Consider the following 21,840-nt stretch of genomic DNA (forward strand, 5'->3'; position numbering starts at 1 on the left):
TGGTATTATTGCTCATCACAATTCTGGTAAGCCACCTTTCCGCTTCCCCAGAATGAACTTCTGTAACCAAGCCATTCTTGCTTGCCTCCAAGGCACAGATGATTCACTTTGGTCCCTAAAGTAGCAAACTCTGATAAGTCAGTGAAATTTTTTTTTCCAGTGATTTATCAATCCTGCCCCCATCTCTTTGAGCTGCCTTCATCTCTGGTACCACAACTGCTGCCGCTGCTTCGGCTGTTACTGCTGCTGCTGACCTTCCTATCTCTCTCACTTTTGCTTTAATGTGGAAAGTTACAAATGCTGCTGGTTCTAACTTGAAAAAAGAAAACCAAAAACTCAAGACTAGTAAGGCTTGCAAATTTTAATCCAAGTTCTGAAGCAGATGCTAAATCTGTTGGTCTTCCTATTACGTACTTCAGGACTTTGAGGAAGCCCTCCATAGCTATCCACTTTGTTAAGGTGTGCTCCTCAGGAATTTTTTTTTTAGGCAAATATTTGTTGAATACTTAAACAAAATTAAGACATTACTTTTATTAATCAAACTAGAGAAATGAAAACTTAACTAAACTTAGTTATAAAATCTAAAAATTTTAAAACATAATTTAAATTTTTTTAAAATTAGTTTTAATTCAAGAACACAACCTTAGAAATAAGACACCAAATACCAGTTTTGGGTTTTTTTGAAACATTAAAGCAGGTGCTCTTAACCTATTTTTGTGTCCTGGACCCTTTGGACAATCTGGGGAAGCCTATGGACCTCTTCTCAGAATAATATTTTTAAATGCATAAAAAAAATGCACGGGATTACAATATCAAAATGTTTATTAAAAACAAACAGATTCACAGACCTCAGGTTCAGAACTCCTGCATTAGGATGTACCTGGCATGCAGTGGAATACCATGTCTATATATAAACCTATGTTCTGTTCATTCATTCACTCATTTATTTATTACATTTATTATTCACTCATTTATTAAATGCTTACTCTGTCCCAGGTGCTGTATTAGAAAATGGACATACAAAGACAGCAGTAAAACAGTCCCTGCCCTCAAGAAGCTTACATTCTATAAGGTGAAATAACACAATGCATAAAAAATTAAATACAAAACATATACAAAGTAGAGAAAAAGATGGGGAGTTAGGTAGCACAGAGGATAGGGCACTGAGCCTGGAGTCAGGAAGACTCACCTTCCTGAGTTCAAATCTGGCCTCAGACACTTACTAGCTGTGTGACCATGACCAAGTCACTTAACCTCTATTTGCCTCCATTTCCTTATCTGTAAAATGAGTTGGAAAAGGAAATGACAAACCGCTTCAGTATCTTTGCCAAGAAAACCTCAAATGGGGTCACAGAGGCAGAAGAGACTGAAAAAATGACTGAACAACAAAAAAAGAAAAAGTTCTTTCTAGGGTAAGGATACCAGCAACTGAAAGTGGGGTGGGGAATCTCAACAGGTTCCCCGTAGAATGCCACAGTCGAACTGAGTTCTGAAGGAAATTTAGCATTCTGTAAGGTGAAGTGGAGAGAATGCATTCCGGGTATGACAGATGCAAAGGCACAGAGCTGGGAGACTGAATGTTATTTATCTGTGCAGGATGAGGAGTAGGCCAATATGGCTGGAAGGCGGAGGGCATGAAAGGGAGCAATGTGTCATAATCCTGAAAAGGTAAGCCAAGCGAAAGAGAGGGAGAGTGACTGGAATTTATCGAGTGCGGGTATTACATGATCAGACCTGTGCTTGGGAAGATTAATTTGACAACTGTGTGAAGAATGGACTGGAGTGGGGGGAGACTTGGGATAGGAGACAAAACTTAGCAAGGGATTGACTATGAGGAGAGGAGAATGAGGAGTTGAGGCTATTACCAAAACCTAAAATGTCCTTCCTCTCCCTTTTTGACTCTTCAATTCTTAGGTGCCCTTTAGAGTTGAAACCTCATACCCTTGTTTCAGGAAGCCCTCCCCCTCCTCCTAACCCAATGACCTTATCCTGTAATTCTGACTACTGTGGTTATCTCAGTTGCTGTGACCCTTCTAGATTGCCTTCCTTGATTGTAGTGACCATGATTTATCTGATCTTTGTGTCTCCTGCAAGGCCCTAGCACAGGGGCTGGGTCAAGAAATCACTTCATGCATATTTGTTGAGTTGTACTGTATTGTGCATGGAACTGGGGTCAAATTTTTGGTATTTCTTTAGATTCTTTGAGCAATTTTTTTTTAAAAAAGTGAGTCTTACCTTTCTCTACCTCAGTCAAAGCTTCATTACATCTGATTATTCCCCAGTGGGAGCCAAGGTGGAGAGTCAGCTAGCGCAAGGATGGGGAGGTAGAAAATTATCCATTATCCTTTAACCATTAGGCCTATAGCCCTTTGCAGCATCAGAAGAGTCTCTGAAAGGACTAAGTAATGGAGGAGGGGAGATAAGGGCTGGTTCCATTCCGTTAACAAGCATTTATTTATTTATTAAGTGCCTCCTGTTGTACTAGGAGCTGAAGGAAAGGAGTGAAGGGAATCCAAGAATCTTAGATTTGTAGCAGACCGCAAGGTCCCAGCCTCAGCTTGACTAGGCCTAGTAGGGAAAAACTCGTGAACTCTTAAGGCAAACCATTCTAGAGCCCCAGTTTCCACCTAGGGAAAATTCTGTTTGGGGGTGGGACAGGTGCTGAGGGCTGTGCAGCTGTGTTCATTGGCTCACAGATGTTGAGCTAGAGGGAATCTTAGAAGCCATCAAGTCCAACAGCCTCACTTCTGACATCTTCTGTTCTAAGGACAGAGAATTGTCGATTGAGAGGGCCACTGCTAGACTTAAAGAAGGGCAAACTGAAGCCTAGAGAGCTTACATGAGTAATTTACTTAAGGGCTGGCAGAAAGAAGGCAGAGCTGGGAGTCAAAGCCAAGTCATCTGACTCTAAATCCTTTGTTCTTTCTGCTACTCTGTATTACCTCCCTCGAGGTGTATGGGGCGTTCCAGGAGGACTAGCACCTCTGGTATGGGGCTTGCTGAGCCCTTTTTAGGGCTACTTATCCCACCTTTGGGTTCCACCTTCCACCCAAGATGGTGGCTCCAAGAAGCTGTAGTATGTGCAGTGGCCACACCCTGGTAAATCATCTAGGCAGATGGACTAAACCAGGTTGAAGGTGACCAACAGGCCTGAAACCCATTGGTGAGATAGGGGAATGTCCACCCCAACCATGTGAAGACTTCCACTGACAGGATGGATGGCTGAAGCAGGCACTTGGTCAGACATTGAAGTCACCTATCACCAGTTGTCCTGACTTTTGTCTTGCTACTGGACTTCAGTGACTCTGGAACATAGAATGAGGCTGATGACTTTGTGCAACTCTGCCTCACTTAAATCCAGTTCACAGGCAAATCAAGAGATCATCCCGTGATGTCACTGATCCTTTTGGAAAATGAAGGACAAACAACAACAATTACCTCCCCACTCTAGCATTCTAGCTGCATGTCATAAGGTCCTTTCCAGAACCAACAGCATTTTTAGTTTCATTCAGCAAGTATATATTTTTTAAAAATAAAATTATTGATATCTTTTATTTTTATATAATCTACATTTCTCTCTCTCCCCCCTTTCCTCTTGCAGAAAGCAATCCCTTATAGAAAGAATATTCTAAAAGAGGAAGAAAGAAAAAAAAAGCGTTTCCACAAGACTAACCAATATATTAAAAAATAAGTCTGACTGTTCCACTCCATGGTTCCCTTCCACCCCCACCCCAGTTCTGCAAAGAATGAGAAGTTTTCTCCTCTCTTCTTTGGGACCAAGCTCAGTCATTATAATTTCATAGTATTCAGTGTCGATTGTTTTGTTGATATTCTCATTTGTATTGTTATAGTCATACATATTGTTTTCCTGCCTCTCCTTACTTCACTTCCTATCAGTTCATATAAATCATTACATGCTTCTCTGTTCATGACATTTATTGTTTTTTTAAAGCACAACATTCCACTGCATACACGTACCATGACTTCTTTAGCCATTCCCCAATCGATGAGCATCTACTTTGTTTCCAGTTCTCTGCTACCTTGAAAAAATACAACATAATGCCCAAATAGATAAAATACAAGGCAAAAAAAAATTATTTGAGCAAAAGAGAGATATGAAGAAAATAATCTAAGAAAATTTGAGGAAGGAAAAAACATTTTTTTTAGGTGGGAGAAATTAAGGAAGGCTTCATGGAGTGGGGCACCTGAGTTAAACCTTGAAGAAAAGGAAAGATTTCAGTAGGTGGAGATGAGGAGAGAGTACAGTGTAGAAATGGGGCTAGCCCGTGTGAACAGGTACAGATGGCCATCTGATGGCAAGATGAGCTCATAGAACATCGCGGAGACCAGTTTCACAAGTGTAGAATGAGTACAGGGAAATGATGTAAAATCAGACTGGGGAGGTAAGTTGGAACCAAATGGCTTTGCAAGCAGAGGCCCTTGATGCAAATTCCATCTTTGCAATTTAATTACCCATGTAACCTTGAGCATAGGTTCAAATTGTTATCTTTACAAAAGTGACTCCCAGACCTCTCTCTTTTTCTACCTGTCTCTTTTTCTGTCTTTCCTTATCTATCTATCTGTCATCTATCTGTCTATCTGTCCATCTAGCCCTGTTCTTCTGAGCTCTGGTCTTGAATCAACAACTGCTAAAGTTATATAAGTATCTCAGATTTAATGGCCAAAACAGAACTCATTCTCTTTCACCAAAATCACACCCCTCTGCCAAACTTCCCCATTTTGCAGGTCTGCAATTTCAGTGTCATCCTCAGTTCCTTACTCCAGGAGCACCAAGGTGGCACAGTGGATAGAGTGCTGGGCCTGGAGTTAGGAAGATCCGAGTTCACATTTCACCCCAGATACTTACTAGCTATGTGACCTTGGGCAAGTCACTTAACCTCTATCTGCCTCAGTTTCCTCATCTTTAAAATGGGGATAACAAAAGCACCTATTTCACAGAGTTGTTGTGAGGATCAAATGAGATAATATCTGTAAGGTGCTTAAAATAGTACCTGGCTCATAGGCACTTAATAAATACCTGGGAACTTTACCTGTCTTACTCTCCCTCACCTTGTATATCCAGTCACTGTCCTCCCTCCACTACATCTCTTATATCTCTCACATGGCTGTCACCCTAGTTCAGGGCCTCATCCCCTTTCACTTGGGATATTGGAACAGTCTTCTGATTGATCACTCTCTCTCTCTGATCCGACCCATGCTCCACGTGTTTGCCAAATAATATTCCTAAAGCAAAGGTCTGGTTCCTCTGCTCAGTGAGCTCTGGTGCCTCACTATCTCATCTAGGAGCAAATACAGACTTTTCTGGTTAGACATTTAAAACCTTTCACAGCCTGACTCTAATCTGGCTTTTTGAGTTAGTTATACTTATTATACTTCCCTTCATGTACTCTAGAGATCAGCCAAACTGGCCTTTTCTGCCAGTCCTCACACATGACATTCCTATGCCTTCGCCTATCACAGGCGGCGTATCCCCGTGCCCGGAATGTGCTCCCTCCTCATCATTGTCATGTGGGATCTCTGGTGTCCTTGAAAGCACAGCTGAAATTATACCTCTGCAACTCCCTCCAACTTCCATGTGTCTCCCCTCCCACTCACACCACTCACCTGTATTTGCTTTGCTTTGTTGGTAATTCAGGGTTTGGTACTGCCTTGGACAATCTAGGTGTTAATGGGAGTATTGTTTTATCTTGACAGGTGCAGATCTGATAGTCACCCAAAGGAACGTCTCATGGGACGGCCCCTCTCTGCTCGGGTGTTTGCCTTGTGGTGCCTCTTCCTGCTGTGGGCAGGATGGCCCAGTAAGTTGTTAATGTTATTTAATCCAAGCCAACATATCTAGGTTCCTAGCACTATAACTAGAAACGACTTTAGAGACAATTTCATTTAACTCCCTCATTTGCAAATTAAGAAACGAAGCCCAGAGAACCTCATAGGATAATGGCCCTAGAGCTGGAAGGGACTTTGGAATCTCTAGCCCAACCCCCCTCACTTTACTGATAAAGGAACTGAGGCCCCAGAAGGTTAAGTGACTTGTCCAAGGTCCCACAGGTAATAAATGTCTGAGGCAGAATTCAGAGCTAGGGCTTGCTTGCACCAAGTTGAGCATGCAATCCTTTACACCACCTAACTGCCTCTGGAAAAAGAACAGTCCTACATGGGTTCATGGGCTACACCCAGGTAATAAGTGACAGAGGCATTTTAGGTGCCCACCTGTGTGAGGCACCATGGTGGGTGCTTCAACACAGCTGTTTCACAGACAGTAAAGTTTGGACCTATGTTAGGAGATCCCACTCCCTCCCCCCCCAAAAAAAAAGAGAAAAAAAGAATTCTTGTTTCATAGAATTTCGTAGAATTCATATAGTTTGAGAGTTGGAACGGACCTTGGTGGCCATCTAATTCAACCCATACCTTATCGTCCCATTCTAACAGTTACATTCATGAGCTACAATTTGTTTACCATTCCCCAGTTTATAGGTATCTACTTTATTGCCAGTTCTTTGCGGTCACAAAAAGGACATGCTAGAAATATTCTGGAACCTGTGGGGACATTTTTTTATCAATAGCCTCCTTGGGGTATAAGTCCAATAATGGAATCTCTGGGTCAAAGGGTCTGGACATTTTAGTTACTTTATTTGCATAATTCCAAATTGCCTTTGAAAATGGTTGTACTGGTTCACAACTCCACCAGCAATGCAACAGCGTGCCTATCTTCCCACAACTCTTCCCATATTAACAATTCCTATCTTTTGTCATCCTTGATGATTTGCAGGATATGAGGTGAAACCTCAGGGTTGTTTTGGTTCTCATTTCTATTATTAGATATCATTTCTGTTATTAATATTATTATTGTCAAGAGATGTGTCCTGAGTGGTGGCATTTTTAGAGATGAGAACAAAAATCCCCTTTACTCAACAACATACAGATAGTTCAATGACATTCAACATTCAGCATTTATTATGCAACTCCTATGTGCTAAGACCCTTTGCAAGGAGCAAAGGGAGATACAGATTAAATAAGATAAAGCCCTTTCCCTATTAGTGATTTGGAGCATTCTTTCATATGGTTATTTAAAGTTTGCAATTCTTCTTTTGAGAACTGTTTGTTCATATCATTCGACTATTTATCTATTAAGGAATGAATTTTAGTTTTGTACAGGGTGTCCTAAAAGTCTTAGTGCAATTTTAAGCTTAAAGCTTTTGGGACACGAGGCATATACCAGGCATACACACACACACACACACACACACACACACACATATATATATATATATATCTATATCTATATATATATATGTATAGATATATATCTGTTAGCTGTTCATATTTCTTGGATACCAAACCCGTATCAGAGAAACTAGATGCAAAGATTTTTTTCCACATCTGTGTTCCCCTTCTTATCCTAAGTGCATTAATTTTGTTTTTTCAGTTTCGTGTCATCAGCTATCTGTTTTACCTTCTATAATTGCCTGGTTCAGAATAATGTTGTTAAATGCATAGAACAATACATAAGATTGCAAAGGGGACCAATTACAGTTAGCTTCTTATTAGTATGAATGATATGTTCTTTGAAGTGGTTGAATAATTTGAATTCACACTGTACATTTACATTGAATATCAAAATATAGTTATCAAAATATTTTTATAAAAACAAGTTCACAGACCCCTGGTTTAGAGCCCCTGTAAGGAATCACCATTATAAGATACCTGACAATTGGCCATCCAGCCTGTGTTTAAGGATTTCCAGTAAGGGGAAGCCCTTCACCTTTCTGGGCTGTCCATTCCACTTTGGGACAGATCCAATTTTTAGGAATTTTGTTCCTGAAATCAAGCCTCAATTTGTCATCTTCTACTCGTTGCTTCTGATGTAGCAGAGCAAGTTGGATGCCTCATTACGAAGCAGCTTGGTTTGATTGGGAACAGCTCTGGGCTTGTAGCCTAGAGAGACCTGGGATCATATCCTGGTTCCAATACTTAAAAGCCATTTGACCTTGAGCCTCGGTTTGGCATCTGCACAATGAAGAGGGTAGTTTTTGCAACGCCTACTTCCTAGGATGGCTCTAAGGGAAGCATATATAAACCTTACAGTGACATGCTTGTAAGTTGTTATTGTTCACGAACATCTTTTAAGAAAAGACCCACGGTTGATGGGGCTTGGTCACTTTCATTGATATTCATGGGTTTTGCAGAGAAGACCACAGCCCAATTTCTTTCAGTAGGTGTTCTTTGACATCCTTGCCAGTGAGTTCCCAAAGAGAGTTGGCCACCTCCCTGGGATGTTTATCAATCCCAAAGCTGTGGCTTAGGAGTCTTAAAAGTGGGAGTATCAAAAGCCATAATCGGGGTACATAATGTATCTTTAGTGTGGGAGGCAGTGTAATCTGGCAGAAACAGGCGGGACGGCCTGAGCTCCCACTGCAGCCCCGACACCACCGCTTGTGTTGCCAGCTGGACAGGTTGGGCAGGTCTCTTCCTCTCTCTGAGCTTGTTTTCTTGCCTGTGCAATGAGTGGGTTGGATTAGATCAGGGGTTCTTAACTTTATTTTTTTTTAATTATGCATCCAATTGACAGCCTGGAAAAACCTATAGACCCCTTTTCAAAAATAATGTTTTTATAATACATAAAGTAAAATATGTTAGATTACAAAGGAAATCAATTATACTGAATTACAGTTATCAAAATCTTTTTTTAAAAAAGTAGTTCATAGACCCCAGGTTAAGAGCCCCTAGTTAGATAATTTTGATTGTGCCTTTTCACTTAACATTCTATGTTCATTTTTCATTAAAATTCCTCTTTGCCTATAACCTAGTTTCTCTTCGATCTGGCCTAACTTTCCCCTGCCAGACCCAGGCCTGTGGGCTTCTGATAATTTACATAGTTGTCTTAAGGGGTCTAAAAATGGATTCTGGTTTCCCATCATTAGGGTGGGGTTTTTTTTTTTTTGGTTTTTTTACTTTGTTTGTTTGGTCTAAGACTTTGTTTAATGTAAGAGAAGACTGAAAGAGTCTGACCAGAATTTCCTAAATCAGAAGAATCGCATCACTGGGAAGAACACTGGACTGGTAGTTAAGAGACTTCTATTCTTTTCCTAGCTCTGGTTATATGGGTTGTCTTGGGTGAGTTCTAATCCCTCCATCAACCTCAGTTTCTCTGCCTATAAAATGGGAGGGCTCTTCCAGTTCCAACATTTTCTGCTTTGGGTCCTAAAGGATCCATTTCTTCATTTAACTTAAAGTTTCTTTCCACCTCTCCATTCTGTGTTCCACACTCTTAGGATAATTGTAGATGTTACATTCTTTGGTCTAGGTTCTAAGTTCCCTTTCCAGCTCTAACATTTTATGAAATTTGCTCTAGAAGACAAATATTCTGTTTGGATAAATCCCTGGCAGGCCCCAAAAAGGTCTGTCTTCCCTTTGTCATTGTCTCTCTGTTAATAGAGATTTTTTCTTATTCTTCCTAGCAAGGGCAGACTTCTTGAAGGTCTTGAGTGTCAACTGCTACTGTGACTATGATACATTGATTAGCTGTGAGTGGAAGATGAACAGGCCGACCAGCTGCAGTTCTGAATTATGGCTGTCTTATGAGCGGAGTAACGATAATTCATCGTAAGTGAAACCAGCCAGGTGCAGACAGTTCATTTGACAACATGCAACATTCAGCATTTATTAAGCAACTGCTTTGTGTGAGACACTTTGCTGGGAGTTAAGAGAGATACTGTTTAAAAATAAGACAGGGACCTTCCCCTAGGCTAGTGGGGATAAGACAAGTCTGTAGATAAAGGTAATACTAATCCAAATAAGACAATAGCATGATCCCCCTGGCTGAGAGTAATGCTATCCTTCATCAGTGGAAGTGGTGTGATACAGTGGACCTAGGTTCAAATCCACCTCTATTAGTTAGCCCTTGTGTGACTCTGGGCAGGTTCTTTCTCTCTGCCTCAGTTTCCTAATTTGGAGTCAACAAACTATGCCTGTTTTGCTATGGGCTCAGAGCTAAGGATGGTTTTTATATTTTAAAATCAAGTTTTATTATATTTTAAAATGTAAAAACCATTCTTAGTTGAGGGCATACAAAAACAAGTAGGGAGCCAGGTTTGCAGTCTGCCAGCAATCCCTGTGGACCAAATCCATGCAATTAGACTAGATGGTCCCTGAAGGCCCATCCATCACTAGATCTATGACCCAAGGGTAATAATAGCTGAGACTTAAATAATGCCTTAAACTTCACAAAGCCCTGAGCTGTCCTCCATGCTATCCTCTGCCCCAGTCCCCCCCCTTCTCCAGGAGCTCCAGTTTACATGAAGCATGTTCTGTCCCTGCTTAGCCCCTGCTTTGCATTATGCAGAGTGATGTAGTTTTGTACAAACTTGGCTCTGAGTGCTTTACCATGTGTTCTTCCTGACTTTGGATATTTAGTCCTGGGTTTCTCCCACCATGTGAAGCCTGTGCTGGTCCACAGGAGAGTAGGGAGGGGCAGACAGCACAACCTCAGAACAGCTGCACACCCTCAGTCAGACGATTAGCAGAGAGAAACAGAGAGAGAGAGACACAGAATCTCAGAGCTGTCAGAGGTCTCGGAGGCCACTTCATCTAATCCATACCTGAACAAGAATTCCCTTTATGGGGGGGGGGGGTCATCTCCCTTTTGAAATGGCTCAATCCACTTTTGCACAGCGATTTGGGGTGGAGGTGGGAGATGGGGAAGCATTGATTAAGTATTTACTATGTGTCAAGCATTATGCTAAGGACTGGGAATGGTCCCTACTTTTAAGGAGCTAACATTCTAATAGGGGGAAGAGAACACATAAAGAATAAGCTACACAGTGGAATGGGGAGAGAGAAAGGGAAATGAAGTAGGGGCCCAAGGGCGGTTTAGGGGCAAAGTTCCGGTGAGAGGGGGAAGAATGGTGGATCAGGATGATGGCCATGGTTTATAAATGGTGGCCAGAAGTGAGGTAGAGGCCTAGTTCCAGGAAAGAGAAGCCAAAAGCTCTGCTTTCCAAGCCAAGGTGGTTCCAGGGGGCCAAGTTCAAGATGGGTTAGGGGGAGGATGGGCTAATGAGGGTGGTGGCTGGAGGGAGGGTAGGTAGTATGATTTCAAAATGGTGGTAAGGGATGCTCTAATCCTTAGGGAGGCTTTCCATAATCCAGCCTAAATATGCCCCTTTGCGTCTCCCCTCTATTGCTCCTACTTCTGCCCTTTGGGACCTGGAAGAAACCCCTTAATACCTTTCATTTCTATCTAAGAGCCCTTTAAATATGTGACAATAACTGTCATGTCAAATGGCATCTTTTTTGTTGTTCTAATTTATCAAATACAGATTTTTAATGGATTGTCGATTTTTTTAAAAGTCAGTTCGGTTGTTTTTTTGGTCGTGTCTGACTCTTCATGACCCCATTTGGGGGTTTCTTAGCAGAGATACTGGAGTCTCTGACATTTTAAAACATAGTTTGCCAATAAATTTCTATCCTGTAAAATCCCCCAGCCTCCCTTACAATAAAAGAAAAAGAGTTAAACAAAACCAGCTGACACAGCTACCCCATCGAACAGTGTAAAAGAGCGTACAGAATGATCTTTAGGCCATTGACCATCCTGGGCATCCTCTCCTGGATGCTCTCCAGCTTATCAGCGTCCCTGAGTGCCCAGAAATGAACCTACTTAGGATGATGTCTGAGGGCAGACTCAGTGGGGCTGTCACCTCCTTAGTCCGGTATGCTCTGCGTCTCTTAATGGAGCCTAAGATGGTAGAAGTGTTGGTAGCTACTTTATTACATAATTTTTTTCATATTGGGAGGCGGGACAATAACAATTTGTATTTCTGTAGTGCTTTAAAGCTTACAAAATACTTTTCTTACAACAGTCCTATCAGGTAATAGAAGTAGTGTTCCCATTTTTAGGGCAGCCCAGATAACTTAGGTGCAGTGGATAGAATGTCCAAGTCTAGAGTCAGGAAGACTCATCTCCCTGAGTTCAGATGGCCTCAGACACTTACTAGCTGTGTGACCCTGGGTGGGTCACTTAACCCTGTTCGCTTCAGTTTCCTCATCTGTAGAATGAGTTGGAGAAGGAAATAGCAAACTATTCCAGTATTTTTGCCAAGAAAACCTAAAATGAGGTCACAAAGAGTCAGATAAGACTCAGCAGCAACAACAACATTCTCATTTTTAGATGATTATTAAGTGTCAGGCACATAGTAATAGATGTAAACTGAGTAAAGTATACTCATGGATTCAAAGACTAAAAGTGACTTGATGTAGGTCATAGGATTTAGAGTTAGTGGGAAGCAGAGAACCATAGCTATAGAGTTGGAAGGGAGTTTATATACCATCTAATCCAACCCCCTCATTTCCCAGTGAGGCGAACATTTCCCAAGGTCTCACAAGCAGTCAAGCATCTGAGGGCTGAGGGAACACAATTCAGTTCAACACAGTCTTTTTAAAATGCCTACATTGTTTTCCATAAAGCTATTAAGTGTTAGAGTCAGAACTAAAACCCAAATGTTTTGACTCCATGGCTGTCTCTGGCAGCATCACCATGATATGCACTGGTCCAACGCCTGCCAACACCTCTCTGACCTTATTTTATCCTACTCCCTGATGCAGCTTACATCAGGCAAACTGGACCACTCTCCTTTTCTCATTCTCATTCAGCCCTCTCTGGACTCTTTGTCTTTGTTCACACCAACCTCATTCTTGGAATATGCTTTCTTTACTCCATTGCTACTTTTTAAAGTCCCTCCCTTCCTTCAAGACCAAAACAGGTGCTACCTGCTCTATGAAATCTTTTGTGGTCTGCGCACACACACACACACACACACACACACACACACACACACACACACACACACATGCACACATCGGGTTGAAACCGATCTTTCAATTTTTTATAGAATTTTGCCTGGCTCTCCTCTGCCACTATTACATCCTGTCTATTTGTGTACATGCCGTATCTCTCTATTAGACTGCAAGCATTAAGGGCAGGAATTGTGCTGTCTGAATTCCAAGTGCCTCATAAGGTGCAGCCTTGTACATTCTTTTGCTTAATAAATGCTCGTTGAATTGAGTGGCAAAGTTGAATCAGAAGGAACCCTATTGATCATTTAGTCAAGAGAAGTGCTTTGTAAGCATTAAAGGGTGATCCTTTAATTTTACACAGTAGGGAACTGAGGTCCAGAAGAGTTAAATCATTTGCTCAAGATCACATAGCTGGATTTATATAGCATTACTGGGACTCAAACACAGATCTTCTGACTCCCAATGTAGTCTCATTCTACTAAAGGTGATATAGCCTGTGGCAGTGATTACAAGAACAGTAACAGTAACTGTAACAAGAATAGACATCCACACTCTGGCAAAGGCACATACTTTCCAATAGGTCTATACCCAACAATAAGTCTAGAGGCTGGGTCAAAGATCCCCTCATTCAGAATGTGTCAGGTGTATTGGGAATTGCTCCTAAAATAGGAAATAGTCTTTTCCCAGGGCATGCATCAGCCCTTTTTGTGGCTAGAGTTGGAAGGGACCCCGAAGGCAATCTGGTCCAACCCCATCTTTTGAGGAAGCTGAGGCCCATAGGGGTTAATTGACTTGCCTGAGCTCACACATGTGTGTGTGTAAGCATCCAAGGTGGGATTTGAACTCAGGTCCTTTGGGTCCTCTGACAGAGCTAATACTCTTTCCATTGTATAACCCTGCCTCCGTTTGAAAGAGTTCTTAATGTCTTAGAACGATTATATATGTGGTTTCACACAAGCTATAAAGCTTTCATTGTTTGCTCTCCAAACACAGGTGCTGACCAGGCACAGCTGGGATTAAGTGTGGAGCTCAATTAAAGGCTAATTGTCACTATTGTAATCCCCCTAGGCCATTCCAGCTGTGTAAGGACTGAAGGAGCTTTCACTTAAGGGAAGAGGATTAAGATTTATGAAGCACCTGCAATATGCCAGGCACTATGCAAAGTACTTTACACATAGTATGTCATTTTATCCTTGCAATTACTCTGTGAGGTAACTACTATTATTACTCTCATTTTACAGTTGAGGGAACTGAGGCAGAAGTCTTAAGTGACTTGCCCAGGGTCACATAGCTAGTATCTGATACCAACTTTGAACTCAAGTCTTCCTGGCTCCAGGCCCAGCACTCTGTCCACTGTGCCACCTGGCTGCCACAGACAAACCAATAATGCAGAAAGCACATTTTAATTCACATCAGAGAAGACAAAAGTCTCAACTCAAGACATCCAAAAGCTAGGGCTGAAGGGAACGGGAACGAGGGAAGAGGAGTTTCAGGTGAAGGATGCCACCAGTCAAACTCTGATAATTCCTTTTAGTGAGTAAGTAAGAATGCCTGGATCTTTGTCATCTCCGCACCAAGGCAGCCCAAAGGACATAGATGAGGGCCACAATTTTATTTAGATCCTAAATGAACTCTAATACCTTTCTTGCTTCCAGCATCACAGGTGTGGGAAACAGCCAGGATGAATGAATGAATGAGAAACCATTTATTAAGGGTTGATACATGCCTAGCACTGTGCTAAGTGCTGGTGATACACATGCAAAAGCAAGACAGTACTTGCTCTAAAGGAATTTGGATTCTAGCAGGAGGAGAAAACAACATATATAGGAGAGTGGTAGCCAGGGAAGGGAATGCTTTGGTTGGGGAAGTCAAAGAAATGGTAACGGAGTCTTGGGGAAGTTGATTGGCAGCCCCTTTCTAGTAGCAGTGACCATATAGGTTTGGATATGGTTCCAGAGCTGGAAAACAATTGGAGGAAGGGGGAGGGAGGGAGAAGGGCAGGACAATAAGCTTATAGTGGCAAAGCAGATGGCAAGAAGATGGCCCAGGTGGCATGTGAAGCATAGCTAGACTAAATGTATTGTTCAGTCCCTCCCCTTGCCTTCGTAAACAGGGAACAGCTTCTAACAGCTTGGTACAAATAACTGGTAGGATTATGGACGTATGAATGTGGCTCACATAAAGGAAGCAGATGTGAGGACTTGAATTTTATTCCTGAACGCCATTTGCTGCCTGTTTGACCTTGGGAAACGTCATTACCTCAGTAAACATTAGTTTATTACTTTCCACAAAATGAGGCTGTTATAGATCATAAGATGATAGAATTAGAGCCTAAAAGAAACTCAGAATCCATGTAACTCTAGTCCAACACCTTCACTTTACAGATGAAGAAACTGAGGCCCAGGGACGTCAGGGAATTTGTCCAAGATCACATAGATCATAAGTATCATCGGCAGGATCTGAACTCAGGCCCTCTGACTAATGCTCTTTCCACTGGGCTACTCTGAGTCCTTTCGTGCAAGGGCTGGGAGTAAAAGGATTCTTTGCCTGGTAGTAGTCTGTCCCCAGAAAAGTTAAGATGACCTGACTCCTAAATCATGTGATTTGCAGATCTCAGAGATGCAGTCCTAAGAACCAGAGAGACAGCAAAGCCACCTTGCCCCAGGAGTGTGTGTGCCAAGGTGAAGTGGACAGCTTTGCATCTGCAGATTACTACCATCTGAAGATTCAGTCCAACACACAGGTCTTGTGGGAAGAACATGAATTCTCACCTTTCGAAAATGGTGATTATAGGTGGGGAGGGAGGTGGGGATAATCTTTGGATAAGACTAACTCCATGCCTTCCTTTTGTTCTTTAAGTTACCTGCTGATGCCTAGAGACCTTTCCTGGGCAAAACGTGGTGAGAAATATGTCCTGATTTCTGCCTGTAGCCATTTTAATCTGGGTGGGGAGGAGGGATGGTGGCCAAGATGATCTCTAAGTTTGCTTTCTTTGGATGATGGATGATTCGATGAAGAAGATGAAGAGCAAGAGCCAGGGCCAATGAGTCAAAAAAATTGCTCTCTGGGCCACTGGGAAAACCAGCCCAAATATGAGCTCCTTATGAGTGTTCTTGAAATGCTTGGTGTTTTTTCATGCTCTAGTCTTCTGACTAGAGCTGGAGATTGTTAGGCAGTGATTCTATTTAGAGAAAATATGACTATGGATAAAGGACTACATTTTCCTTTTTAGAGCAGGTGTGGAATGATGGTTGATTCACAGACAGTTTTCCCATCTTGATACAAACAGCTCACTTCTGTTCTTTTGTAGTTAGGGGACACAGGTAGATTTGGGCCTAGGTTTTAATCCCAGCTAACTTCTCCAATCCTCAGTTTCCTCATCTGTAAAATGGGGTTGTTGGACAAGATGACATTTAAGCTCCTTTCCAACTCTGTGATCCTCAGTCATCCTGAGAGAGGCAAAAGAGCACTAGATTTGGAGCCACATCCCAGCTCTTTGGTCACTAAATGGAGCAGTTGCTTCCCTTCTCTAGGTTTCAGTTTCCTCCTCCATAAAATTAGGGAAGTGAGTGATTTCCAAGGTCCCTTCCAATTTCTGAATCTTATGATCAAATGCCTTACTTAGTCTTTAGTGGCCCTTTCCCCAAGTTGCTTTTGGCTGTAGAGTATGTGAGTGAGGGTAGCCCTCAGGCAAATGGACACCTGGAAATATTGGGGCACTTGTCTGCATAGACAACCTCTGAAAGTCTCCACCAATATAATTGAGGGACTGGTAAACCAGCTGAAGCATGATTGATGCTGGGCTGCTTAGTCAGGGAGGTAAAGGGGAGAGTTTAAAATACAGAACAGAGGAGACTTCTGACCCACATTTCTATAAAATTGTAGAGCACTGAGACCAGTGGCATTTTACTGAACCCAACTTAGTGCCCAGAGCCCCTGGGAAGACACTCATTCTGGCTGTGTTTTCTTGGGGCTCCCATCCTCCCTCCGACTAACCTAGTGGAGCAGTTGGATTTACTAATGAGCATCATTTTCCTGACAGTGAAGCCAAGAACCCCAGGAAACGTTGTCCTCTCTTCAGGAACTCCAAAATACAACTTGGTCCTGACTTGGGACAGCAGTTACCCTTCAGACCACCTTCTGACTGACGATCTCAAATATATGGTTGAGATTCAGAAAAAGGAAAATACCACACCCGTAAGTTACCCTAAAACTTTGGGGGCTTCTTCATTATCCCTGCCCAGAGAGGTTCTTTTAGACAAGTGGCATACAGCATCTCAAAGGATTCCAGAGGACATCCATCTCAGATCAGCTTTTCAGAATCAGGGTCATCCTTAGTATAGTGGGAAAAGTACTGGCCTAGGAGTCAGAACACTTGATTTCTAGCCTAGCTACAAGACCTTGGGCTGGAGGACGGTGGGGAGGGGGGCAGTGGACCCTTCAACCTTAAGGCCCCATGTGGCCTTCTAAATCCTTAAGCACTGCCTTTTGACTGATTTAAATAGATTCAGTAAAATGAAGAGGTTAGTGTCCTCCTGGTTTCACTAGGGTGTGCTATGAAATGTTGGGTGTTAAGTTGTTGCAGATAAAAGAAAATGTGTCAATAATTTTAACATAAATTTCACTTACCTAGCATATATAATGTGGTAAGTAAAGTATTTCCAAAATAGACAAAACTTGCCTATTACACATCTAAAAACATGTCAGACCAAAAAACTTGTCAGAAGCAGCTAAGTGGGTCAGTGGATAAAGAGCATTAAACTGGAGTCAGGAAGACCTGAGTTCCATCAGACATTTAGTGTGACCCTGAGTAAGTCACTTACCCTTGTTTGCCTCAGTTTCCTGAACTATAAAATGAAGATAACAACAGCACTGCCACAAGGTTGTTGTGAGATTTGTAAAGTGCCTTGTACACAGTAGGCTGTATATAAATGCTTATTCCCTTCCCTTCCCATGTCTCTTTGAACTTGTGAAGAACTCAACAAAAACAACTGCTGTTATTGAAGGGAAAGTGCACACATGCAGGTCCCCCAACTGTCTTAATGTTGGCGATTCAAATATTCCACATGCGTCAGTTCTACCAACAAAAAGTGTTATACTGTAAGCAGGGGAAAAAAAAGTCATGGGGCTAGATGATCCCTAAGATCCCTTCTGGCACCAGATTCTATGATCCGTTCTTCTGTCCCTGTATTCGGAGATCCCAGGACTCTGAAGAACTCAAGGTATCATTTAGCAGAAGTAATGCTGACTCACATTTATGCCACCCTGCACTTCAGGGTTTGCAAAATGCTTATACAAGTCTTTGCCAGGCAAAGAATGGTGGGAAGCATGGCCCATCCCCTGCCTGGAGTCCCTTTGACTGGCCAGGGGTTAGATGAACTCAGGTGAGATGCCTATTTGGTCTCTCTTGGTCTATTATCTGAGGTGTTCTCAGCTCTTCCAATGGGTTCCTCTAGAAGCTTGGCGACTAGGAAAGGAGATGGGCTTCTGTTTCCCACAGAAAGTGTATCATGCAGCCCTTCATCATCTGTTTGTACTGGTTTTTCATCTTTTTCTTTTTTTCCTTGTCTGGCCTGGGTGTCCACATCCACCTTAATATATGAGATAGCATGATAGAATAACAATTCACATTTCTTTAGGGTTATAAGGTTTAAAGATGCTTTCTTCACAACAGCGTGGGGGAGAGGTTCATAAGACTGGCCAAACTGTGCATCTTTCTTCAAATTTTGCAAAAATACCTTAAAGACACGATTGCATCTGAGTCTCATGGCAGTCCTGTGAGGTCAAGTCTTACAGGTGAGGAAACCGAGGCTCACAGAGGGGACGTAAACTGCCCAGAGTTACACAGTGTCAAAGACTGGTTTTCCTGACTCCAGGTCCAACACTTTATCCATTGTGCAATACCCTGTAATGCAAATATTATTATTTCTATTTTATGGATAAGGAAAATGAGGTTCAGAGAGAATTGACTTGGCCAGAGACACATAGTTAATAAGCGCTGGGGCCAGATTCTGAATCCAGGTTCCTTTTTCTGGTGCTTTTGAAAAGATCATTAGTGGAAATGTCAAAAGATACGTAATCTAGTCTTGATGTAAGCACTGTTTAGTTATCAATCAATAAGCATTTATTAAGCACCCACTGTATGCCAGGTATTATGTGAGGCACTGGGAATACAAATACAAAGAAGGAAACCATCTCTACTCACAAGATGCTTCCACCCTGGCCAAATCATTTTCCCTTCTAGCCTTCAGTTTCCTCTCGAAGACCTGAAAGTCTCTTTTATGCTAACATTTCTATGAAACCAGTTTTCCCAAACTGCCCCTTGCCACATTCCTTAGAACTGGTTGTCTTTAGGGCAGCTAGGTGGCAAGTGAACCTGAGTTCAAATTTTACCTCACTTACTAGCTATGTGACCCTGGGCAAGTCATTTAACCCCAATTGCCTCCCAAAACCACCCCCCCAAAAAAACCACAGAAATAATTATCTTGTGGCTCAGTTCAACAGACAGTTTTTAAAGTACCTCTCATGTTTCCAAGGTTCTGTTCTAGGCTTTGGAAATACAAAGACAAAAACAAAATAGTCCTTGCTCTTAAGGTGCTTACATTTGTCGAAAGGGAATTTTTTTTGGAAAATGTAACTGATTCCATCTCCTTCTATATCAGCCATTTTTTCTGAGTGTTGTCCCTTATGAACTACAAGACCAGCAGCAGCAGCTGGTGTCCTTCAGTGTCTTCTTCCTTCCATTTATCGCTACAAAAAAGACTTGGTTGCTAAAGGAGAAAGATTCCAGAGTCCTTGGATTGTCCTCCCTTGTCTGGACTAGCAGGCAGTTCTTTTTGATTTAGTGAAGTTAGCTATACTCAGAAGGTAACTCCCTTATTTCCTGTAGCAAATAGAAGTTTTTCCTTTAACAAACTTTTTTTCTTTGTTTAAACATCTGTGTTTTAATGAATAGCCATCTTTTTTTTTCTTTGTTTCATATAATGTATGAATTTTGCTTGGTTATCTTTCGTTCTCAAAGAGGACCAAAATGACATCACTATGTTGGGGTCAAGGTACAGTGTGTTGGCCTGTGGCCTGGAAAGCTCCACTTTACTGACTCATGAATGACACATTCCCCATCAGTGGCTGGTTGGGATCACCACATTCGTGAGTGTAATAAAGCCCATCTTCTGATTCGCATTGGATTGTTGGCTTTAGCTAGTCAAATTTATAATAAAACTCATGAGACATCTTTTACTAGGAAGAAACAACAACACATTCACTGATAATACAAAACATATGAGGAATAATTGCGACTGAGGATCAAGAAAGTTTCTATATAGGAAGTACTACTTGAAGGGGGCCTTAAAGGGAGCTGGAATTTTCCAGAGGCTGGGAGGTGGGAGAACATTTCAGGCATGGAGGATAGCCTGGACAAAAGCATGGTTTGTAAGATTTAGAGCTGGAAGGGGACCTTAGAAATTACCTAGTTCCACTTCCTCATTTTGCAAATGGAGAAAGTGAGGCTTGGAAAAGGGAATTGGCCATGGAGAGTAAGTAGTAAGTAATGGAGTAGGGGAATGGAGCCCAGATCCTCTTTCCACAGAGGTACGACACCCCGTCCCCTATCCCTGCTCAGTAGCTGGTCTCCACTCTGAATTTTCCTTTTCCCTTTCTCTATGTTGCTATTTTTCAACAGTCTGTCAACTGTCATCTCTCCCTTGGTGTCTATGACAGCAGGTCTGTAGGCAAGAAGCAGGCTCCTCGTTTCCATTTACAAGATAAATAAAACCTGTTCCAGTTTCCTTGTGGTTTTTTTTAGTGGATAATTCTTTTTTGCTCTACCTTTGTTATATTTTTTTTAATATATAAAAGGCTTCGCACTCGCCTATGTGTATTACTGCAGCAGGCTCCCCAAATCTTCTTATTCCATTCTCCTCTCACTGCCAATCTCTCTTCACTGTCATGTTATTAAGCCCTGCTAATCACTCCCTATAGGAAAAGGCCTAGTCTCAGAAATAAGTGTCCTGAATTGATGAACTTCTTGCTGGTCCTGAGGTCCTAAGTCACCACAGAAATGGAAAAACACACACACACACACACACACACACACACACACACACGCACACTAGATCATGGGAGTTTAGCTGTTTTATTGAGGAAGGCTCCAGATCTCTTCTGCAAAGTGGTTTAAACAAACAACAATGTACATGCTCCTCTCTCTTTAAATCTGTTCACCTAACACAGCCTCAGTATGCCTGGAAATGCTGGTTCCTCTGCCTGCAGAGTGACTGGCCACACCTGTTCCCTTCCCACTTAGGGGAGAGGGGGTGCTCAGCTGCACTGCCTTCCTGCTTTGCTAAGACCCACTCCCCAGAGTACATTGACCACACACTTAATCCCTGCCTCGGTTTCTTCATCTGTAAAATGGATCTCCCAAGATTGTTGTAACAATTACATGAGATTTTGCAGACCTTATATGAACTATATAAATGCTATGATTATGATTAGCATACAAAGAAAAAGTGTATAATAATAAGATGATATAACAGCACTTTCATCTCTAGGTCCTGTAGCCTGGGAATGTGATTTCTAACCTGCAGAAATACAAAACAAGTTAACAGAATTGCAATATAAACAAGCAATATACAAATTATGAGATCACAGGATTCAGGGCTGGGAGGGGCCTTAAAAGTCTATGAAAAATCATTGAACATAGAACTGAACTGGGATCCTGGTTCTGCCACTTACCACCTATCTTAGGCTAGTCACTTTTTGAGGCCTCAGTTTCCTCATCTGTAAAATGAGGGCATCATGCCATCTGACTTCCAGTGTCTTCCAGCTCCAAATCTATGGTTCTATGATCCAGAGTTGCCCTCCTCATTTTACAGATGAGGAAACTGAGGTCCCAGTGACTTGCACAGAGGTCACATAGAAAGTGCGCAACAATCTGGGCTTCAAGCCCGGGTCTCCTAACTCTAAATTTACTGTTCTTTCTTACATTCATGTTCATGAAGATTTTTAATGGAATTATACTACAGACTA

At 42.0% G+C, this 21,840-nt stretch overlaps 1 protein-coding gene across 6 annotated transcripts in view; it reads left to right on the plus strand.

Moving 5' to 3' along the window:
- Positions 1-21,840, plus strand: part of IL4R (interleukin 4 receptor) — a 62,351-nt gene that overhangs the window by 25,876 nt on the left and 14,635 nt on the right. For 3 of the 6 annotated variants that reach the window (XM_021006356.2, XM_021006354.2, XM_021006355.2), the window contains 4 exons: positions 5,716-5,819; positions 9,480-9,624; positions 15,424-15,596; positions 16,856-17,010. In XM_021006356.2, the coding sequence (XP_020862015.1) occupies positions 5,750-5,819; positions 9,480-9,624; positions 15,424-15,596; positions 16,856-17,010 (543 nt within the window). In that variant the 5' untranslated portion in view covers positions 5,716-5,749. Of the gene's footprint in view, positions 1-1,596; positions 1,669-5,715; positions 5,820-9,479; positions 9,625-15,423; positions 15,597-15,672; positions 15,714-16,855; positions 17,011-21,840 lie in introns of those variants that run through there. The other 3 variants (XM_021006353.2, XM_078152518.1, XM_021006357.2) reach the window with 2 other exon arrangements.

This window comes from Phascolarctos cinereus, unplaced genomic scaffold (genome assembly GCF_003287225.1).
Source record: "Phascolarctos cinereus isolate Bilbo 61053 unplaced genomic scaffold, phaCin_HiC Scaffold_4;HRSCAF=312, whole genome shotgun sequence".
Taxonomy (NCBI): Eukaryota; Metazoa; Chordata; class Mammalia; order Diprotodontia; family Phascolarctidae; genus Phascolarctos; species Phascolarctos cinereus.